A 20,944-nucleotide genomic window follows, 5' to 3' on the forward strand; every position below is an offset into this window, starting at 1 on the left:
AGGTGTCTCTAGGAGTCTTTAGGTCCCAGGTGTCTCTAGGAGTCTTTAGGTCCCAGGTGTCTCTAGGAGTCTTTAGGTCACAGGTGTCTCTAGGAGTAATTAGGTCCCAGGTGTCTCTAGGAGTCTTTAGGTCACAGGTGTCTCTTGGAGTAATTAGGTCCCAGGTGTCTCTAGGAGTCTTTAGGTTACAGGTGTCTCTAGGAGTAATTAGGTCCCAGGTGTCTCTAGGAGTAATTAGGTCCCAGGTGTCTCTAGGAGTCTTTAGGTCACAGGTGTCTCTAGGAGTCTTTAGGTCACAGGTGTCTCTAGGAGTCTTTAGGTCCCAGGTGTCTCTAGGAGTCTTTAGGTCACAGGTGTCTCTAGGAGTCTTTAGGTCACAGGTGTCTCTAGGAGTCTCTATGAGTCTTTAGGTCCCAAGTGTCTCTAGGAGTCTTTAGGTCCCAGGTGTCTCTAGGAGTCTTTAGGTCACAGGTGTCTCTATGAGTCTTTACGTCACAGGTGTTTCTAGGAGACTTTAGATCACAGGTGTCTCTAGGAGTCTCTAGGAATCTTTAGGTCCCAGGTGTCTCTAGGAGTATTTAGGTCCCAGGTGTTTCTAGGAGTCTTTAGGTCACAGGTGTCTCTAGGAGTCTTTAGGTCCCAGGTGTTTATACGAGTCTTTAGATCACAGGTGTCTCTAGGAGTATTTAGGTCACAGGTGTCTCTAGGAGTATTTAGGTCCCAGGTGTTTATACGAGTCTTTAGATCACAGGTGTCTCTAGGAGTATTTAGGTCACAGGTGTCTCTAGGAGTCTTTAGGTCACAGGTGTCTCTAGGAGTCTCTAGGAGTCTTTAGGTCACAGGTGTCTCTAGGAGTCTTTAGGTCACAGGTGTCTCTAGGAGTCTCTAGGAGTCTTTAGGTCACAGGTGTCTCTAGGAGTATTTAGGTCCCAGGTGTCTCTAGGAGTCTTTAGGTCCCAGGTGTCTCTAGGAGTCTTTAGGTCCCAGGTGTCTCTATGAGTCTTTAGGTCACAGGTGTCTCTAGGAGTCTTTAGGTCACAGGTGTCTCTAGGAGTATTTAGGTCCCAGGTGTTTCTAGGAGTCTTTAGGTCACAGGTGTCTCTAGGAGTCTTTAGATCACAGGTGTCTCTAGGAGTATTTAGGTCACAGGTGTTTCTAGGAGTCTTTAGGTCCCAGGTGTTTCTAGGAGTCTTTAGGTCACAGGTGTCTCTAGGAGTATTTAGGTCCCAGGTGTTTCTAGGAGTCTTTAGGTCACAGGTGTCTCTAGGAGTCTTTAGATCACAGGTGTCTCTAGGAGTCTCTAGGAGTATTTAGGTCACAGGTGTCTCTAGGAGTCTTTAGGTCACAGGTGTCTCTATGAGTCTTTAGGTCACAGGTGTCTCTAGGAGTCTTTAGGTCACAGGTGTCTCTAGGAGTCTTTAGGTCCCAGGTGTCTCTAGGAGTCTTTAGGTCCCAGGTGTCTCTAGCAGTCTTTAGGTCACAGGTGTCTCTAGGAGTAATTAGGTCCCAGGTGTCTCTAGGAGTCTTTAGGTCACAGGTGTCTCTAGGAGTAATTAGGTCCCAGGTGTCTCTAGGAGTCTTTAGGTCACAGGTGTCTCTAGGAGTAATTAGGTCCCAGGTGTCTCTTGGAGTCTTTAGGTCCCAGGTGTCTCTAGGAGTAATTAGGTCCCAGGTGTCTCTAGGAGTCTTTAGGTCACAGGTGTCTCTAGGAGTAATTAGGTCCCAGGTGTCTCTAGGAGTCTTTAGGTCACAGGTGTCTCTAGGAGTCTCTATGAGTCTTTAGGTCCCAAGTGTCTCTAGGAGTCTTTAGGTCACAGGTGTCTCTATGAGTCTTTACGTCACAGGTGTCTCTAGGAGTCTTTAGGTCCCAGGTGTCTCTAGGAGTCTCTATGAGTCTTTAGGTCCCAAGTGTCTCTAGGAGTCTTTAGGTCCCAGGTGTCTCTTGGGGTCCCAGGTGTCTCTCTGGGTCTCGGGGTCCCAGGTGTCTCTGGGGGCCTCGGGGTCCCAGGTGTCTCTGGGAGTCTCGGGGTCCCAGGTGTCTCATGTCCCTGTGGCGCTCCAGGGGAAGACGGGGGAGGAGCGGCAGCAGATGATCAAGGCCCTGAGGGAGGAGCTCCGCCTGGAGGAGGCTCGGCTGGTGCTGCTCAAGAAGCTCCGTCAGAGTCAGATGCAGAAGGAGAACGTGGTGCAGAAGGTCGGTGCCGTTACCGTGGCGACTCATGTCAAACTGATGAATAACTGTATGACGTCGTCTCATGAGGGATTCATCTCCTCGACGATGAAGATCTGCTCATCTTTTGGCCTTCACTGGGCTCCACATGCTCAGCTTCATCTGAATGCATCATTTACATCCAATCGTATGAGCGTATTATTCAGAAAAGTATAACAAGTACTTTAAGTATATTTTAATGCTTCAGTAACACTTTGAACACAGGACTTTTTTTACCAAGGGCCACATGTTCCCTCATGAGACGATGTTGTCCTCTTGTCCCACATTGTTTACGGTCCTCCTGTCAAACTTTGTGTGCCGATGCTCAATGTCGTCCTTTAATGTTATATTAAAAGCTGCTCCTACAAGTACCAGGATGCATCGGGGGACAAGGACACTAAATACACTCAAAATGTCAATGAAAGAAATATTGATACACCTAAACCCAAAAATACAAGTACACAAAAAGTACAAGTACACCACCTGGTTTGATTCTAAATACCTGAGTCAGTCCACACATTGCATTGTAAAGAGTCTATTGTAGTCCTGGTCCATAACATAATGTTACACCAGCTTGGAGCATCACTGCAGTGTGTGTAGCTGCACACACATCCGGATCACTGCGGGCGTTGTTCACACTCCATACAGTGGAACACAGGCAAACCTCCCAGAGGAAGCTTCTCCATTCACACAGCATGGTGGCTTGTACTGAGCCTTGGTATTCACAAGATGTTGCAGTGTGTGTCTTTGGGAAAACAACAGGTGTCAATCGTATGTATTCCACAAATATGACTTTTAAATTTCCTGAACTGCTGAAGACATGTGTGATCACGGTCAGGCTCCCGGAACTTAAGACTTTCAGGCTTTTGGTGTGAGTGTAAGTGAAGATCTGAGGAGCTCTTCCCCCACTGAGCGTAACTCATAAACACCATGTCAGGGTTTACATGTTGCTCTATTCAACACATCACGCTTACATGTTTGAATATATTCCAGTTTCCATTGATCTCACTAAACTATCAGAATACATTTCTGTACAGATCATCATGAAATGTTTATTACTTCATTCATAACACACACCGTGGTGTACAACCGGCCGCTCTGATTGGTGGTTCTGAGGTAAGCGTGGCACTAGTGGTGAGTGTTACATGTAGTTCTGGTTGAGGTGTAAACGATGCTGTCACCTGATGTGCGCTGTTGAAGTAGTGTGTAGTAGTCCATGTGACGTCCGTGCTGTGTGTGCTGCGTTCAGGTCCCGGTGGTCCAGAACGCTGCGTCCTCCGTGCAGCCGCCTCCCACCCACAGCTCTCCTGGCCTGGGGAAGCTGCCCATGAGGCCGGGCCTGCACAGCACCGAGCCCCAGAACATCCGCAATGCACAGGTGTGTGTCTGTGTGTGTGTGTGTGTGTGTCTGTGTGTGTGTGTGTCTGTCTTCAGGCTACATTAACATGAATTCGCCGATGTTGCTCAGCAGTACCTCGGCGGGACCGCTCCGTCCCGCTCTGAGTGAGAGACGGCCTCCTGCTGGGAGCCTTTGTTCTTCATGACGTCGCCCCGTTCCTCCATTACATGTTGAGACGCTCTTAAATATTCAGCACATTTCTGTGTGTGTGACATTCTGCCTGGTTTGTTGTCACTTCACTCAGCGAGCAGCTGTTGCCCCCTGCTGGCCGCACTGGGTATAACGTCTCAACCGCAGTACAGAGGCTCTCACTACAGCTGGCCTGTGGTAACTCATTCCAACATGGGTGGCTCGTGAATAAGGGGCGGGGCCAGGGGAATAGGCTACAAATAGAGTTGACCTGTATGCAAATGAGGCATTGTCTTAAAAGAAATCTACACATGCAAAGAGACATGGTGGTAAAATAATCACCTTCATGTGTGAGTTGGTTGTTTTCTATCCACTGGTGTGGACGGTAGTACACACAGTACACACTTTACACAGTACACACACAAGTATTGTATTGGGTCCAACTCATACAACGTCATGCAGTAAATCCCCCCTCCATAAATGTTATACAGTCATGATTTACCTTTTTTTTGTTCTTCAAAGCTCGTGTTAAATTGTATGGCATCACCATGGTGACGGGTGTTTCTAATATTATGTCCACAGTATTCATACCAATGGTGGTAGACTAAATATTATAAATGCAAACGTCGTACGTGAGCATTGAGTGCAGGACAGTTTGACTAAGCTGTGTACGCTCTAGGTGGGGAACCAGAACCGACCCGCTTCACGCCGCAGTAAAGCAGCTGGCAGCTGATTGAGACGCTCCAAAAGAGTTTTACATGTTAAGTGTGACTTAAGGGTTGGAGTTTAGTAGCATTTCATCAAAGATGCATATCGTATCCACCCTCATTTAAAGCATTAATGTTTAGCTTTCATCCTGCTTCACACCAGGCTGTTAGTACATGGACACATACGTCGTGTTCCAGGTTGTGACGATGCAAGAGGAGCTCACTGTGTCCCGTTTGATAAGCTGAACACTGACTGAGAGGTGCTCTCTGGCCCTCCTCCTCTCTGTAGGGTCACACGGTCATCAGGTCAGCAGCCAATGCCAGCCTGCCCCCCATGATGATGTCACAGCGAGTCATCGCCCCCAACCCCGCCCAGCTGCAGGGCCAGAGGATCTCCTCCAAGCCGGGCATGACCCGCTCCAACAGCATGGCCAACCCCGTCAGCTACCAGCAGGTAAACGGAGCCCGAGCGGCACGAGGAGCGTGTGTGTTGGGTTGGGATGTAAATGTTGCAGCGAGTGAGAGGTAGAGAGCAGCACATTAGGAAGATGAGTATTCAGACACAGCATGTACGGTCATAGGACTGCCTTAATGCGTTCAAAGGGAAACCAGAACGTCAGGCTTTTCTTTACGCGGGAAATAGTAGCAACATCCCTCCTGACTTCAATGTCACGGATATGTGTTTATGCTTAGAAATGTGATTTTACTTTTCTAAGCAGTAGAGAATGTGTGTGTGTGTGTGTGTGTGTGTGTGTGTGTGTGTGTGTGTGTGTGCAGGCCAGCCAGCAGGTGGCAGCGTCCCAGCGCTCGGGCTCCAGCGCCATGTACATGAACCTGGCCCACATGCAGGCGGCCGCGGCCGGCGGCGCGGCGGGCGGCATGGGCGGAGCCTCGGCCGTCAGCCCGTCCACCATGTCCAACTCGGCCGGAGGGGGCGTGAGCTCCATGGCCGACCAGGCCAGCAGCCAGGCGGCGGCCAAGCTGGCCCTGAGGAAGCAGCTGGAGAAAACCCTGCTGGAGATCCCTCCGCCCAAGCCCCCCGCTCCACTCCTCCACTTCCTGCCCTCTGCCGCCAACAGCGAGTTCATCTACATGGTGGGGCTGGAGGAGGTGGTGCAGAGTGTGCTCGACAGTCAGGGTAAGCAGCTTCACAGAAGCAGTCCTTCGCCCCGTGAGAACCAACTGATGGAACGCTCCCCTGTGCAGGTAAACTCCGAGGCACGCTGGGGCGCATGGAGCCCTTCTTCTGCGCCCAGTGCAGAACCGACTTCACGCCCCACTGGAAGCAGGAGAAGAGTGGGCGGATCCTCTGCGAGCAGTGCATGACCTCCAATCAGAAGAAGGCTCTGAAGGCGGAGCACACCAACCGGCTGAAGAACGCCTTCGTGAAGGCCCTGCAGCAGGAGCAGGTCAGCACCACTCGGAGACGTCTCACAGCACACGGAGATGAGACGGGATGTTTAGTAAAGATATAGATATGAGACATGATGTTTAGTAAAGATATAGATATGAGACATGATGTTTAGTAAAGCTATAGATATGAGACATGATGTTCAGTAAAGCTATGCATATGAGACTGAACACTGTCTGTGAGCTTGTAGCTGGACTCATCAGTCTGTGAGCTGTCTGTGACTGAGTTGTCCTTCCTAAGCAGTGCTTCTCAAACTAAATCACTAAGTCCCAGACACACCATGAGTGCAGAGACGTGTGGCCCTCTGTGTCGTCAGTGTTAGTGGCTCCAACGAGCTGCTCTCCACCACCAAGATGTTTAGTGGCAGGCTTGATTCATGCTCAATGTTGAGCTTTTATTTTGAAGGGCACCAGAGGCAGGATCCCGGCCAGGCGAGCAGGCGAATGGGTGTGTCTGTTGTAACCGGTGTCCCCCCATGTGTGTCCGTGCCAGGAGATTGAGCAGAGGCTGCAGCAGCAGGCGGCCCTCTCCCCAAGCTCCGCCCCCACCGGCCCCAACGCCTCCAAGACCGACTCCATGATGCGGAATCACGCACTGCGTCAGGTACACGGCCACGCCCCCTCACGCCGCCTCACGCCACACCCACTGGTCTGGAGGGGACCCTCTGAACAACAATGTTTAACACTGGAGTGATTATGGGATGTCTGTGCTGTAGAGTGACTATGGGATGTCTGTGCTGTGGAGTGACTATGGGATGTCTGTGCTGTGGAGTGACTATGGGATGTCTGTGCTGTGGAGTGACTATGGGATGTCTGTGCTGTGGAGTGATTATGGGATGTCTGTGCTGTGGAGTGATTATGGGATGTCTGTGCTGTGGAGTGATTATGGGATGTCTGTGCTCAGGCCCCCCAGCCTCAGGCCTCCATGCAGCGCGGCTTGTCCAACTCGGCGCGCGGCGTCCTGTCTAACTTCGCTCAGGCCTCCCAGCTGTCGGTGGCCAGCAGCCTGATGGGGATGACCGGCGGCAAGCACTGTGGCAACAGGATGCAGCACGACAGCCGGCGCCAGATCTACAACATCCCAGGTACCACTGGACACCTGTGTGTGTGTGTGTGTGTGTGTGTGTGTCACACCTGTAGCCCGCTGACGGCCGTGTGTGTGTCTTGTCCCCGCAGGGTTAAATATTGCCTATCTGAACCCGGTGGCCGTCGGAGCCCATAAGAGCGCCAGCTTAGCGGACCGGCAGAGAGAGTACCTGTTGGACATGATCCCTCCTCGGTCCATATCGCAGTCCATCACCGGACAGAAATGAGCCCCCCCCCCCCCTACCCCACACTGAAGCACTCCCAGATCCCCCCCCATCGCATGCAGTGCCTGTCCGCGTGCCTACCGTAGACCAACCCATGACCACCACCAAGTCGGACAAAGACACTAAACTGTCATCTCAAATGTTCTTATTATAGTAGACGTTGTTTAACAATTATAATTCCCATTATTATTGCTGTTGGTAGCACTATTATTATTATTATTATTATTATACCTGCAACTACCATTTTTGCTTCAGTTACAATTATTCCTTTTGCTTTTAGTCGTTTCTTTCCCACGCGGCCGGCGCTCTCGTCGGGTTTCTCTTCCGCTCCATTCTAAAGCTAAGATGTGACTCTAGTGACACGCCATCGACAGGGTGCATTCTGGTTGCTATGCAACGTAAAGTTCAACGACTTTGAAGCTTTGTATAAAAGTGTTAGCCCCGCTAACGTGGCGTAACGACGTGAAACATTTTGGGATGGGAACAGACACGAGAGGTCACATGACCCCGAGAGCGCCACGCCTCACCACCACCACCGTGTGGAGGAGCTGGAGGTGACCGGCAGCCAGATGTGTACAAAGAGAATCCTATGTGGTCGCCCCCCCCCCCCCCATCACGGGGTCCTCATCGTCTCATTTTATCAGTCCCCCGGTGGATGGAACTCTAACACATGGGCGGAGCCTCAACGTCTGGACTCCAGCCAGAGGAACGCCGGACTCGCCAGTATTCATGGTGTCCACGAGGAGAGAGGCGGAATTTTGTACTTCCCATCTCACCCCCCCCCCCTCCTCCTCCTCAGTACCTTTTGGTGATCCAGTATGCACAGACTGAACCCGTATTACCCAGCAGCCCCTCTTGGCGTCACGTGTTCATCGAGGACAAAGTGGAAAGAACTCCAACCTGAAGGAGGAAAAGCATTTCACCCAGAGCAGAAGTCTGGGTTCCTTTTCTTGTTATATTTTGTTGTTTTTTTAGATTGTATCCTGATTGTTGACCCCCCCCCCTTCCCCTTCCCATCCCCCCAACCTTTCCTTATTGTTTTTACATGGATAGTTTGTTTGTTTGTTTGTTTTGCGGCGTCTCCTCCTGAAAGGGGGGCTCACCTGAGAGGTGTCGGCCCCCGGAGACGATAATAATCATCATAGCTAAAAACAGAAACTATTGTAATATCTGTCTGGATGTACAGACGGGCCGGACCAGAACCCCGGACGTGTGGATTATATCTTTAATGGGAGAGACGAGGATCAATCACCGTGTGCATCGCTATGCACACAACATGGAGCACTTTGCATATATACAATGGGGAAAACTCTTCTTTTCCTTTTTCTTTTTCTTTTTGTTAAAGAAGAAAAGAATGTGGCAACCAGAGTGGCGGAGGATGAGAGGGAGACGAAAGGATGACCACGGCCACGATGCTCATGTCGTAACACACAGACACACGGACCTCTCCTCCGTCCGGTCCGATGGGTTTCACCAGAACATCGAGCTGGACCTACGAGCGCGTCCAGCAGCGACGTCCCCACGGCGTCCGCTGTCACGGAGCCGACGCCACAACGGGCGCAGTGTTACTCGCGGTGGCGGTGCTGGTTCAGAGCTGTGGGGGGGCGGGGCCTCGGGTGACTCTTTGAGGTCATGCGTCTGATTGGCCGGCTTACTGTCGGATGACACGTGTCACACAGCGTCCCAGGGCCCGGGGTCCGCCGTTGACAGCAGACTGAACCCGTTGCCGGGGGTTACGGGTGGCCATGTTGGATTCCTTGGGCTCCTGGGCAGCAGTGTGGTTTCACTCGGTGTGTATCGTGTCGTCATGCTAACGGTGTGAGCTGACAGTAAACGCTGTGTCAGCGTTCTACCCGTTAACCCTGAGCGTGGTCACATCCTGGATTGGCATCAACACGTGCACAATGCTACGCTACGGCTGTTAAACAAATCTCTGCTTTCTCAACCACCAGCCATCTTCTTGACAGAATTACTTTGGTGCAGATAACGTTCACAGATTGTTTACCGTAACCTCTGACCCACAATCTGACTTGTGACCCAACAGGTGACATCTATAATCAGATGTCCTGTTCCTTTAAGGGCCTGGTCACGAGACCCTAACGTCCAGGGCGGACTTTATATTCTCTAGGAGGAGGTCGGGGAGCTTTGAGCTGGGATCTCTTGTGTGTGCTCCATGTTGAGCATCAGGAACACAAGAATCCTTCCCCCGCATAAAGTAGTCCTTCCTGACCACGGCTCATGCATCCATGGGCTCAATGAACCAGCAACTGAGGGGGCGGGACTTATGATTGGTCAAGTAGGCGCTCTCTGGTCTCTCTTTGCAGTTGGACCAACAGGAAGTCCTTTAAAACACACTGGCCAATGGTAGCGGAGCAGAGGAGGAGCCTCCTGAGCTCTGCTCTCTAAGGACACTCACACAGCGCCACCGTAATACCGAGGTTCTAGGTGTCTGGTTCTGTCGACAAGACCGTAATACCGAGGTTCTAGGTCTCTCGTTCTGTCGACATGACCGTAATACCGAGGTTCTAGGTCTCTGGTTCTGTCGACATGACCGTAATACCGAGGTTCTAGGTCTCTGGTTCTGTCGACATGACCGTAATACCGAGGTTCTAGGTCTCTGGTTCTGTCGACATGACCATAATACCGAGGTTCTAGGTGTCTGGTTCTGTCGACATGACCGCAATACCGACGTTCTAGGTCTCTGGTTCTGTCGACATGACCGTAATACAGACGTTCTAGGTTTCTGGTTCTGTTGACATGACCTTAATACAGACGTTCTAGGTGTCTGGTTCTGTTGACATGACCGTAAAACTGACGTTCTAGGTGTCTGGTTCTGTCGACATGACCGTAATACAGACTTTCTAGGTGTCTGGTTCTGTCGACATGACCGTAATACAGACTTTCTAGGTTTCTGGTTCTGTTGACATGACCTTAATACAGACGTTCTAGGTGTCTGGTTCTGTTGACGTGACTGTGTGGCGTGAAATTGCTGCCTCAGCACTTCTCTTCATCTTCTCTGTGAACCTGTGTCCCTGTTGCTCCGCCCACTTCCTGTCCACATGTCGGTCCTGGGTTCTCCAACCTGTTCTGGTTCATCCGGTTCTGTTGGATCCAGACCGGCCCGTCAGACTTAGGCCAAGACTATGAACCTAGGATTAGATTCCGAGATCAATATTCCCTTTGAGAGGTTGCAATTGGATCTCCAGATATATTTTCCTGAGTTCTTGATGTCTGGGATGAGTTGGTCCTGGTTCAGGTCTGGGATGAGTTGGTCCTGGTTCAGGTCTGGGATGAGTTGGTCCTGGTTCAGGTCTGGGATGAGTTGGTCCTGGTTCTGTTGGGTCTCGTTGTTTTCGGGCTGCAGATCTTTTTCTTGGAATCCAAAACATTTCAATCTGAATCTTTTCCAGATGTCTCAGTGAGTTCTGTTTTTTCTTTCTATCGCAGTTTTAAAAAATAAAATAAACAAATGTATGACTATGACATAAATGACTCACTATTTGCTAGGTTTGAAGTAATAATGACTTATTGTACATAAGCATTTTCTCCTTGTACTGAAAACATAAAATTAAATGGTTGTATATCGTGTAGAGAAGCAAACAAAGCCATGAATATTGTGAAGCTGTCATTTGTTTTGTGATCATGTGTTCTTGTGTAACGATGTGCAAAATGTTCGGATTCCTTTGTTCCTCTCCAAGCCGCCTCCCAGAATGCATCACTTTGATTGGACACTCGTTAGCAGGAAGGTGCTCATTGGTTCAGACCGTCGGCTTCACATTACTGGTAGTTTACTGGTAGCTCACATAACTGGTAGTTCACATTACTGGTAGTTCACATTACTGGTAGTTTACTGGTAACTCACATAACTGGTAGTTCACATTACTGGTAGTTGTCATAACTGGTAGTTTACTGGTAGCTCACATAACTGGTCGTTCACATTACTGGTAGTTTCCTGGTAGTTGTCATTACTGGTAGTTCACATTACTGGTAGTTGTCATTACTGGTAGTTCACATAACTGGTAGTTGTCATTATTGGTAGTTCACATTACTAGTAGTTCACATTACTGGTAGTTATCATTACTAGTAGTTCACATTACTGGTAGTTCACATTACTGGTAGTTTACTGGTAGTTGTCATTACTAGTAGTTCACATTACTGGTAGTTTACTGGTAGTTGTCATTACTGGTAGTTCACATTACTGGTAGTTGTCATTACTGGTAGTTAACATTACTGGTAGTTGTCATTACTAGTAGTTCACATTACTGGTAGTTGTCATTACTGGTAGTTCACATTACTAGTAGTTGTCATTACTGGTAGTTCACATTACTAGTAGTTCACATTACTGGTAGTTGTCATTACTAGTAGTTCACATTACTGGTAGTTGTCATTACTGGTAGTTCTCTACTGGTATTCTACTGGTATGTCCTACAGAATGTTTCATTGAATGTGTTGGAGGACCCTCCTCACTGGTCTGACTGGTGCACCAGTGTGATACTGGTTTCTCTCTAGAGCTCCAGACTGGGGTCTTTTTCAGATTCACATATATTCTCCATACTTGAAGCCGTTCCACACGTTGACCCCTGGAGTGACCTCCGGCCTGTTGAAACGAGTCGTGAGGCGTGACGGTGACTCTCAGCAGCACACAGGGAGTCAGATCTACCTGGAAGTCAAAGCTGCTTTAGCTCAGTGGGGTAAGAGGGCCGTCCTGCAACCGCAGGGTTGTGGGTTCGATCCCCGCTCTCCCCATTAGTTGCAAGTCGAAGTGTCCTTGAGCAAGGCACTGAACCCCTAGTTGCTTCCCGGGCGCTTCACCGCAGCCCACTGCTCCTTAATAACTAAGGATGGGTTAAATGCAGAGAACTAATTTCCCCTTGGGGATTAATAAAAGTGTATATTCTTCTACGCAGGAGAACGTGTGTCGACGAACAATCAGTTAATACAAGTTATTAAGCTTAATCACAGCATATTAATGTGAACTCTTGGAATAGGTGGCATATAACGTGAGTTGTACCAGTGAATATGACACGAGATAGCAGCTCTGACCGCCGTAAGCGGCCGACCCTGAACCGGTGACCCCCTCCTGCCGCCGCTGCCCTCTCCTGTCTGACTGCGTTGCTCACGAGGGAAACGTTGAACTTCTAATCAGTTTTTATCAATTTTGCGTTGACGTTTTGCATAATGTCGACGGTGCTGAACCTCTGGAGAGAACGAGAGGATGAAACCCACCGGAAACACTCGAGTCCTTTTTGTGTTGCTGACATCAATCCTGACCTTTTGCACATACTTGATATTTAACGGTCTTCAAAAAAGTAAAAGAAAATAATGCTGTTTGAATACTGCCAGTTGACAATTATGCATTGATTGAAAAAAAAAAATAAGCTAATTTTGGAGGAAATAACTTTGTAATATTTATCTCTTGCAAGCTATGTTTAATAAAGGTTGAAACAATTTGCTTTCCAGTTTGACTTCATTCACCTTTTTGTTCCTTCAGTGCACATAACAGCTGTTTATGTCACTCTGAGTACTTATTGTTATCGCTGCATTTAAACTTTTCATTTTATGCTCAACATTTGGGAAATTTGGTCACAAATGGAACTTCATAATTATGAATTCATAATGTTTACCTTTTACCTCATAATTATAACTTTATTTCATAATTATGACTTCATCTCATAATTATAACTTTTCTTCTCATAATTATAACTTTTCACCTCATAATTATAACTTTTGTATGTCATCATAAATTTTGTATCTCATAATTATAACTTTTCATCTCATAATTATAACTTTTGTATCTCATAATTATGACTGTTTCATAGTTATATCTTTAAGCCTCATAATCATGACCATGGGAATATTTTCATCAGATTAAGTTCTTTCATTTAAAATGGGCTTTCACAGATGTTACTATTCAACAACTTAAACATGTTTAAGGAAAAAAGAGTTTGGAAGTTGTTCTGAACTGGTTGCTAAGCAACAGCTTCCCCTCAAGGGCCTGCAGCTGCTCCTGGAGCCACTAGGGGTCAGTGTTGCGCTGTCATGCGTTTAAATCCAGGAGTCAGATACTTTCTGAAGGAGTGAAGGAACTTGGCAGAGAAGTTCTTTCACATCAAATAATGAGAAAAGACAATCAATGGAGTTAGAAAGTGAACTATATCAGCAGGGCTATGACAGGAGTCATCACGAAGGAGCAATGTGGTACGTCCATAAGGAGAGAGGAGAGGAGAGAGGTTCTCAGTGTATCCTAGATGTCCATAAGGAGAGAGGAGAGGAGAGAGGTGCTCAGTGTATCCTAAACATTCATAAGGAGAGAGGAGAGGGGAGAGGTGCTCAGTGTATCCTAAACGTCCATAAGGAGAGAGGAGAGAGGTGCTCAGTGTATCCTAAACGTCCATAAGGAGAGGAGAGAAGAGAGGAGAGCGCAGTGTATCCTAAACGTCCATAAGGGGAGAGGAGAGGAGAGAGGTGCTCAGTGTATCCTAAATGTCCATAAGGAGAGAGGAGAGGAGAGAGGAGCTCAGTGTATCCAAGAGGAGATAGGAGCTCAGTGTATCCTAGAGGAGAGAGGTGCTCAGTGTATCCGAGAGGAGATAGGAGCTCAGTGTATCCCAGAGGAGAGAGGTGCTCAGTGTATCCTAGAGGAGAGAGGAGCTCAGTGTATCCTAGAGGAGAGAGGAGAGAGGTGCTCAGTGTATCCTAAACGTCCATAAGGAGAGGAGAGAGGAGAGAGGAGAGAGGTGTATCCTAGACGTCCCCCAGCAGCCTCTCAGCCTAGTTCGTGGGACACCGTATTTAATTCATCGTGTCTGTTCTCTGTGACGATCCCTTGGTTACACTTTTATATTCTTCTTTCAATTCTATTCCAGCCGTGTTAATAAAGTTTATTTGTGACCTTAAGATCAGTTTATTATTGATGGTGATTGAATAAGCCAACTTATAAAAGGATATTCTTCATCAAAGAAGCTTGTGACTGCTCTGATGATGTATGTATTCATTTATTTACCACGGGGGGGATCTTTAGAAAACATCAGCAACAAATGTATGATAAGATATTCATCGAGCTCATAAAGCCCACGACACCGGTGCATGAGCACTCCTCTGCTCCTCTGGCCACTCGGACCTCTATCAGAGGTCAGATAGCTCTGTTTTCTGTCTGTGTTCTGTCTGTAGCTCAGTGGGTAAATACAACAAATATGTAATCCAGACGAAAAATAAATCAGCCCCAAACTTTTTTATTTATCTGTTTTCACAAATGCGAGAATCCCAAAAAACCTCCTGCCGTCACCGAGGAGAAGACAACATCAGCCTGACAGAACGCCTCCGGTTCCCTCCTCACTTTCGTTAAATAATCACCGCAAAAAAACACAAATTGCAACTCTGCAAATATGTATTTAAACACGGATCCCGGTGTGACTGTCGGCGTGTTGGGCTTGATGCGCAGTGGGTGAGAGGTGACAGCTGGGCTGTAATTAGCTCTTCATGCAGCCCCTCCTGAGCAGCTGGGCTCGTGGGGGGGCAACCTCCAGATTTAGACCTGAGGGACATGGGCATGAAGCTGCCTCCAGGTTCACGTTGCACTGGAAACAGACTCACTTCCTGTTTGCATTTCTTCTTCCTTACGTTGAACGTGTTGAGGATCTTCAGCGCGGAGGACAACACATTGCACAACACATTGCACAAGCTGAGGCGTGGCCGCAGGGGGCGGGGCCTGTGAGTCCTCTGAGTGTTTACCCGCGTGTCGGTCTCAAGGACGGCAGGCCACAGATAACGGGAGGAAAGACGCTCACACGCCGGACTGTTTGAATGAACCTGCAGAGCGACCTTCCGCTTGTCACGGGACACAACATGTCCACAACGCGTTATGCAACGAGGCGGCTGCGTCAGACACGCTGATGTGGGTCTTTGGTTGGTGTGTTGGGTGGAGTCAGGGTGGAGGAGGAGGACACGGCTTCATCATGTTCTAGAGACACGCGCAGCAGCCTCAAAGCTCTCTGATGAGCACGCTGAGTGCATTGTGGGTAAGATGTGGCGTCCAATCCTGGCGTATGGATTGATACTGAAGGAGACGCTGCAGTGAGAGCCACGGCATGGACAACGGGTTCTTATTGGAAACATGAAAATCCAACGATAGAATCAAAATAAAGTTCATTGATTTATATTCTCCAGCCAAGATGAATTGAGGTCGAGGAAAAGAGATGCTAGAGTCACCACATCTCTACGATCTTCATCAGGCCGTGTAGTCGTCATGGAGATGTAGACTTCCTGTGATTCTGGGTACAGCGTCAGCACGGCCATGACAGGAGGCCTCAGACCAGCCAGGTCCAATGGACCCGATGAAACAGGAAGTCACAAGGACTCTGGGAGGAAGCAGAAAATGTATCCATACGGAGAGAGAGGAGAGGAGAGAGGAGCTCAGTGCATCCTAGAGGAGAGAGGTGCTCAGTGTATCCTAGAGGAGGGAGGTGCTCAGTGTATCCTAGAGGAGAGAGGTGCTCAGTGTATCCTAGAGGAGAGAGGAGCTCAGTGTATCCTAGAGGAGAGAGGTGCTCAGTGTATCCTAGAGGAGAGAGGAGCTCAGTGTATCCTAGAGGAGAGAGGAGCTCAGTGTATCCTAGAGGAGAGAGGTGCTCAGTGTATCCTAGAGGAGAGAGGAGCTCAGTGTATCCTAGAGGAGAGAGGAGCTCAGTGCATCCTAGAGGAGAGAGGAGCTCAGTGTATCCTAGAGGAGAGAGGTGCTCAGTGTATCCTAGAGGAGAGAGGAGCTCCGTGCATCCTAGAGGAGGGAGGTGCTCAGTGTCTCCTAGAGGAGCTCAGTGTCTCCTAGGGGAGAGAGAAGCTCAGTGTCTCCTAGAGAAGAGGTGCTCAGTGTCTCCTAGAGGAGAGGTGCTCAGTGTGTCCTAGAGGAGAGAGGAGCTCAGTGCATCCTAGAGGAGAGAGGAGCTCAGTGCATCCTAGAGGAGAGAGGAGCTCAGTGTCTCCTAGAGGAGAGAGGAGCTCAGTGTATCCTAGAGGAGAGAGGAGCTCAGTGTCTCCTAGAGGAGAGGTGCTCAGTGTCTCCTAGAGGAGAGAGGTGCTCAGTGCATCCTAGAGGAGAGAGGTGCTCAGTGTATCCTAGAGGAGAGAGGAGCTCAGTGTATCCTAGAGGAGAGAGGTGCTCAGTGTATCCTAGAGGAGAGAGGAGCTCAGTGTCTCCTAGAGGAGAGAGGAGAGAGGTGTCTCCTAGAGGAGAGAGGTGCTCAGTGTATCCTAGAGGAGAGAGGAGCTCAGTGTATCCTAGAGGAGAGAGGTGCTCAGTGTATCCTAGAGGAGAGAGGAGCTCAGTGTCTCCTAGAGGAGAGGTGCTCAGTGTGTCCTAGAGGAGAGAGGAGCTCAGTGCATCCTAGAGGAGAGAGGAGCTCAGTGTATCCTAGAGGAGAGAGGTGCTCAGTGTCTCCTAGAGGAGAGAGGTGCTCAGTGTCTCCTAGAGGAGAGAGGAGCTCAGTGTCTCCTAGAGGAGAGAGGTGCTCAGTGTCTCCTAGAGGAGAGAGGAGCTCAGTGTCTCCTAGAGGAGAGAGGAGCTCAGTGCATCCTAAGCGTCCCCAGCAGCCTCTCAGCCTGCAGCAGCGTCTCTATCTTATCTCCATGAGACGCATCCTTCAGAACTCAAAGTATTTAGTTGACTGAACGCTGCCATTGAACTAGCGCACTGGAACACAGCTGTGACCAATCAGGTCTGTTTCGATGTGTTGCTCTTGACAACAATGTATTCTAAAGACTGGAGTTACACTAGCCTGTATTGTGCTCACAGTATAAACCAGATCATAACACAGTGTGTCAACGTTAAAGTCATTATGTCTCTTAGTTTATATAGTGGAGAGTAAAGGTTGTGTCAACTAGAACTCAACGGGTCAGGCTGAGGGCCTCGTGTCCTCGTGTCCTCGTGTCCTTGTGTCCTCGTGTCCTCCAGGAAACTTGTTTTGCATTTGGTTTGCTGAAGGTCGAGCAAGACATTCCTCCCTCCGGCTGTTTACTTCCTCTCTCTCTCTCCCTCTCTCTCTCTCTCTCTCTCCCTCTCTCTCTCGCTCACTCGTTTTCACCTTCCACAAACATACACATTCAAGACTGTATTCAACTGTGGGTTGGTTCATGATGGGTTGGTTCATGACGGGTTGGTTCATGATGGGTTGGTTCATGATGGGTTGGTTCATGATGGGTTGGTTCATGATGGGTTGGTTCATGATGGGTTGGTTCATGACTCCGTCAAGAGCTTTGGGCTCTATTCTGGGATTGATGCAGATTATATTACTTCATTTTGATTGGATCGTTGTTCCAGAGTTCTCTCATCAGGTTCAGACTAGATGCTGCTCGTGCTCCCACACTGGATATATAAACACATGTTTTAAGAGATGGATGGTTCTTTGTTTCGTGGTGGTCATTTTACATACTTTTTTAACATGTGTAGTTTTTAATATATGTAATTTGGATGTGTAGACACAGAGAAGGACATCGTGACACACAGAAATTCCAGAAGTGAAAGTACACAGAAAGTCCCTGTGTTGGACCAAGTCAGTAGAAATGACCACATGATGAACACTTCCTTCACGCTCTGCTGCGCAACACACGACAAATCACCTCAAAATCACAAACTCCCCTCAGAGGACGATTCACACCGGGAGAGAAGGAACTTGTATTGCCTCCTCCTTCCAGCTCTAAACTCCACGCCACAAGGGCCCTTTGGCCGGGTTTGCCGTCCCTCTGCTACGCGTCAGGCCAAACAACACCCTCACAGTACAGTACTGCCTCTCGTTCCTTATTGCTTAAGTAGGCATGGACCACGATCCAGCCCTCCACCATCCACGATACAGAAGGAGGAAGGGAGGAGGGGCATCAGCAGGGCCATGGCAGGAGGCATCGTGAAAGGGGCCGGTCTAAAGAGGCCAGGCCCTTTAGGAGGCACAAAGAAGGAGGCAGGGCCATTGAGAAGGAGGCCAGGTCCAGGCTAGGGGCTGGATGCAGGACCCAGGACCCAGGACCGGCTTCAGACCCAGCCAGGTCCAATGGACCCTACAAGGAAGCTGCTCAGTGTATCCCAGAGTTAATCATGTGGAAATGAAGAGATGTGAATTCATCTATAAGGAAAGAGAAAGGAGAGGAGAGAGGTGCTCAGTGTATCCTAAAACGTCCCTAAAACATGTACTTGTTTTTTTAAATGTTACGTCGATGAAACAATGCAGTCCTTGAGATTTGCTTCACGTGGAGTTAAAGGACGAGTCCTGATCAAATCATTGTTAGCGGCAGGCTCAGGATCAGACCTGCTGTGATGAATCACAAGGAGGGAACCAAAAGAGGGAGGATGAGGACATGGATGAAACCATTCCAACGTCTCTGCGGGGGTGGAGGGGGTTACCTGTCCTGAACACACATTCCTTTCTTTTTTTGGACAAAGAGCACATCCCCAAAACTAGGATGAAGACTTTTACAGTTAGTGTGTGTGTGTGTGTGTGTGTGTGTGTGTGTGTGTGTGTGTGTGTGTGTGTGTGTGTGTGTGTGTGTGTGTGTGCTCCAGCCAAAGAGGAGGCGGGCTCTCCGCTCCCTCAGTCAAGTGGCAAATGCAACATTCTGGTATCATGATGGTAAGGATGTTGTAACTTACACACACGCACACACATACAAACACACACACATACACCCACATGCCCACAACATAAACATAAGAGCGTGTTGTGTCAGGTCAGTGTAAAAAAGAAGAAAGTACAGAGAGTTATAACAACATAACACCCAGTAACCTCATTTCAACCTCACACCACGGGCTGCCTGTCAACTCAGACAAAACTGAAGTTATTTTACTCTGAACACCTCAGAGATCAATGATCTGGTGATGTGGTTTCTGTAGACGGCATTGCCCTGGCATCCAACACCACTGTAAAGAATCTCTGCGTTATCTTTGATCGGGACTTGTCCTTTAACTCCATGTGAAGCAAATCTCAAGGATTGCATTCTTTCATCTACGTAATATTTCAAAAATCAGGCACATCTTGTCTCAAAAAGATGCAGAAGGACTGGTTCACGCGTTCGTTACTTCGAGACTGGATTACTGCAACTCCTTATTACTGCAACTCCTTATTATCAGGCTGCTCTATAAGTCAGGCTGGTCTAATAAGTCTCTTAGGTCCCTCCAGTTGATCCAGAATGCTGCAGCTCGTGTTCTCACTAAAACTAAGAAAAGAGATCACATTACTCCTGTATTAGCTGCTCTGCACTGGCTCCCCGTAATATCAAGAATCACTTTTTAAATTCTTCTCTTAACCTACTAAGCCTTGATTGGTGATGCTCCATCGTATCTTAAGGAGCTTGCACTACCATATTACCCTACTAGAGGGCTTATAGTACCATATTACCCCACTAGAGAGCTTGTAGTACCATATTACCCCACTAGAGAGCTTGTAGTACCACATTGCACCACTAGACAGCTTGTAGTACCATATTACCCCACTAGAGAGCTTGTAGTACCATATTGCCCCACTAGAGAGCTTGTAGTACCATATTACCCCACTAGAGAGCTTGTAGTACCATATTGCCCCACTAGAGAGCTTGTAGTACCATATTGCCCCACTAGAGAGCTTGTAGTACCATATTACCCCACTAGAGAGCTTGTAGTACCACATTGCCCCACTAGAGAGCTTGTAGTACCATATTGCCCCACTAGAGAGCTTGTAGTACCATATTGCCCCACTAGAGAGCTTGTAGTACCACATTGCCCCACTAGAGAGCTTGTAGTACCATATTGCCCCACTAGAGAGCTTGTAGTACCATATTGCCCCACTAGAGAGCTTGTAGTACCACATTGCCCCACTAGAGAACTTGTAGTACCATATTACCCCACTAGAGAGCTTGTAGTACCACATTGCCCCACTAGAGAACTTGTAGTACCATATTGTCCCACTAGAGGGCTTGTAGTACCACATTGCCCCACTAGAGAGCTTGTAGTACCATATTGCCCCACTAGAGAGCTTGTAGTACCATATTGTCCCACTAGAGAACTTGTAGTACCATATTGTCCCACTAGAGAGCTTGTAGTACCATATTGCCCCACTAGAGAGCTTGTAGTACCATATTGCCCCACTAGAGAGCTTGTAGTACCATATTGTCCCACTAGAGAGCTTGTAGTACCATATTACCCCACTAGAGAGCTTGTAGTACCATATTGCCCCACTAGAGGGCTTGTAGTACCATATTACCCCACTAGAGAGCTTGTAGTACCATATTGCCCCACTAGAGAGCTTGTAGTACCATATTGTCCCATTAGAGAGCTTGTAGTACCATATTGCCCCACTAGAGAGCTGCCTCACTAAATGCGGGGCTACTTGTGGTTCCTCCAGTCTAAAGTAGGAGGAGCCAGAGCCTTCAGGTATCAAGCTCCTCCTCTTTTATGAACCAGCTCCACCTTCAGTCCTGGAGGCAGACACAGTCACCTCATGTAGACTGAAGACTTCCCTCTTGATGGTCTTATAGACCTGAACAATAGATGATATAATATGATATATACCTTTATTCGTCCCACAGTGGGGAAATTTCAAAAATCACAGCAGTGGTGCACATCATAGCATTAATAAAAATAATTAGAAAACACAAAACTAAATAGAAAACTAAATACTAAAAAAACTAAAAACTAAATACTAATACTAAATATACAAGGGGAAAACAAAGTAAAGTGCTGAGTAAAGTAAAGTGCTGAGTAAAGTGTTGAGTTTGCCAGGATCTCCAGCAATCTACTGCAGTTTGTTGTGCAGCCTGACAGCAG

General features: G+C 48.3%; 1 protein-coding gene across 1 annotated transcript in view; it reads left to right on the forward strand.

Annotated features, from left to right (window-relative positions):
• gatad2b (GATA zinc finger domain containing 2B) overlaps positions 1-12,623 on the forward strand; it is a 60,369-nt gene extending 47,746 nt beyond the window's left edge. The window contains exons 4-11 of the mRNA XM_056438589.1: positions 2,063-2,194; positions 3,459-3,587; positions 4,734-4,898; positions 5,222-5,582; positions 5,651-5,853; positions 6,348-6,458; positions 6,759-6,939; positions 7,031-12,623. Coding sequence (XP_056294564.1) covers positions 2,063-2,194; positions 3,459-3,587; positions 4,734-4,898; positions 5,222-5,582; positions 5,651-5,853; positions 6,348-6,458; positions 6,759-6,939; positions 7,031-7,167 — 1,419 coding nt within the window. The 3' untranslated portion in view covers positions 7,168-12,623. The remainder of the gene's footprint in view (positions 1-2,062; positions 2,195-3,458; positions 3,588-4,733; positions 4,899-5,221; positions 5,583-5,650; positions 5,854-6,347; positions 6,459-6,758; positions 6,940-7,030) is intronic.
• Positions 12,624-20,944: the final 8,321 nt, after the last annotated feature.

Source organism: Pseudoliparis swirei, chromosome 1 (assembly GCF_029220125.1).
Source record: "Pseudoliparis swirei isolate HS2019 ecotype Mariana Trench chromosome 1, NWPU_hadal_v1, whole genome shotgun sequence".
NCBI classification, from domain to species: Eukaryota; Metazoa; Chordata; class Actinopteri; order Perciformes; family Liparidae; genus Pseudoliparis; species Pseudoliparis swirei.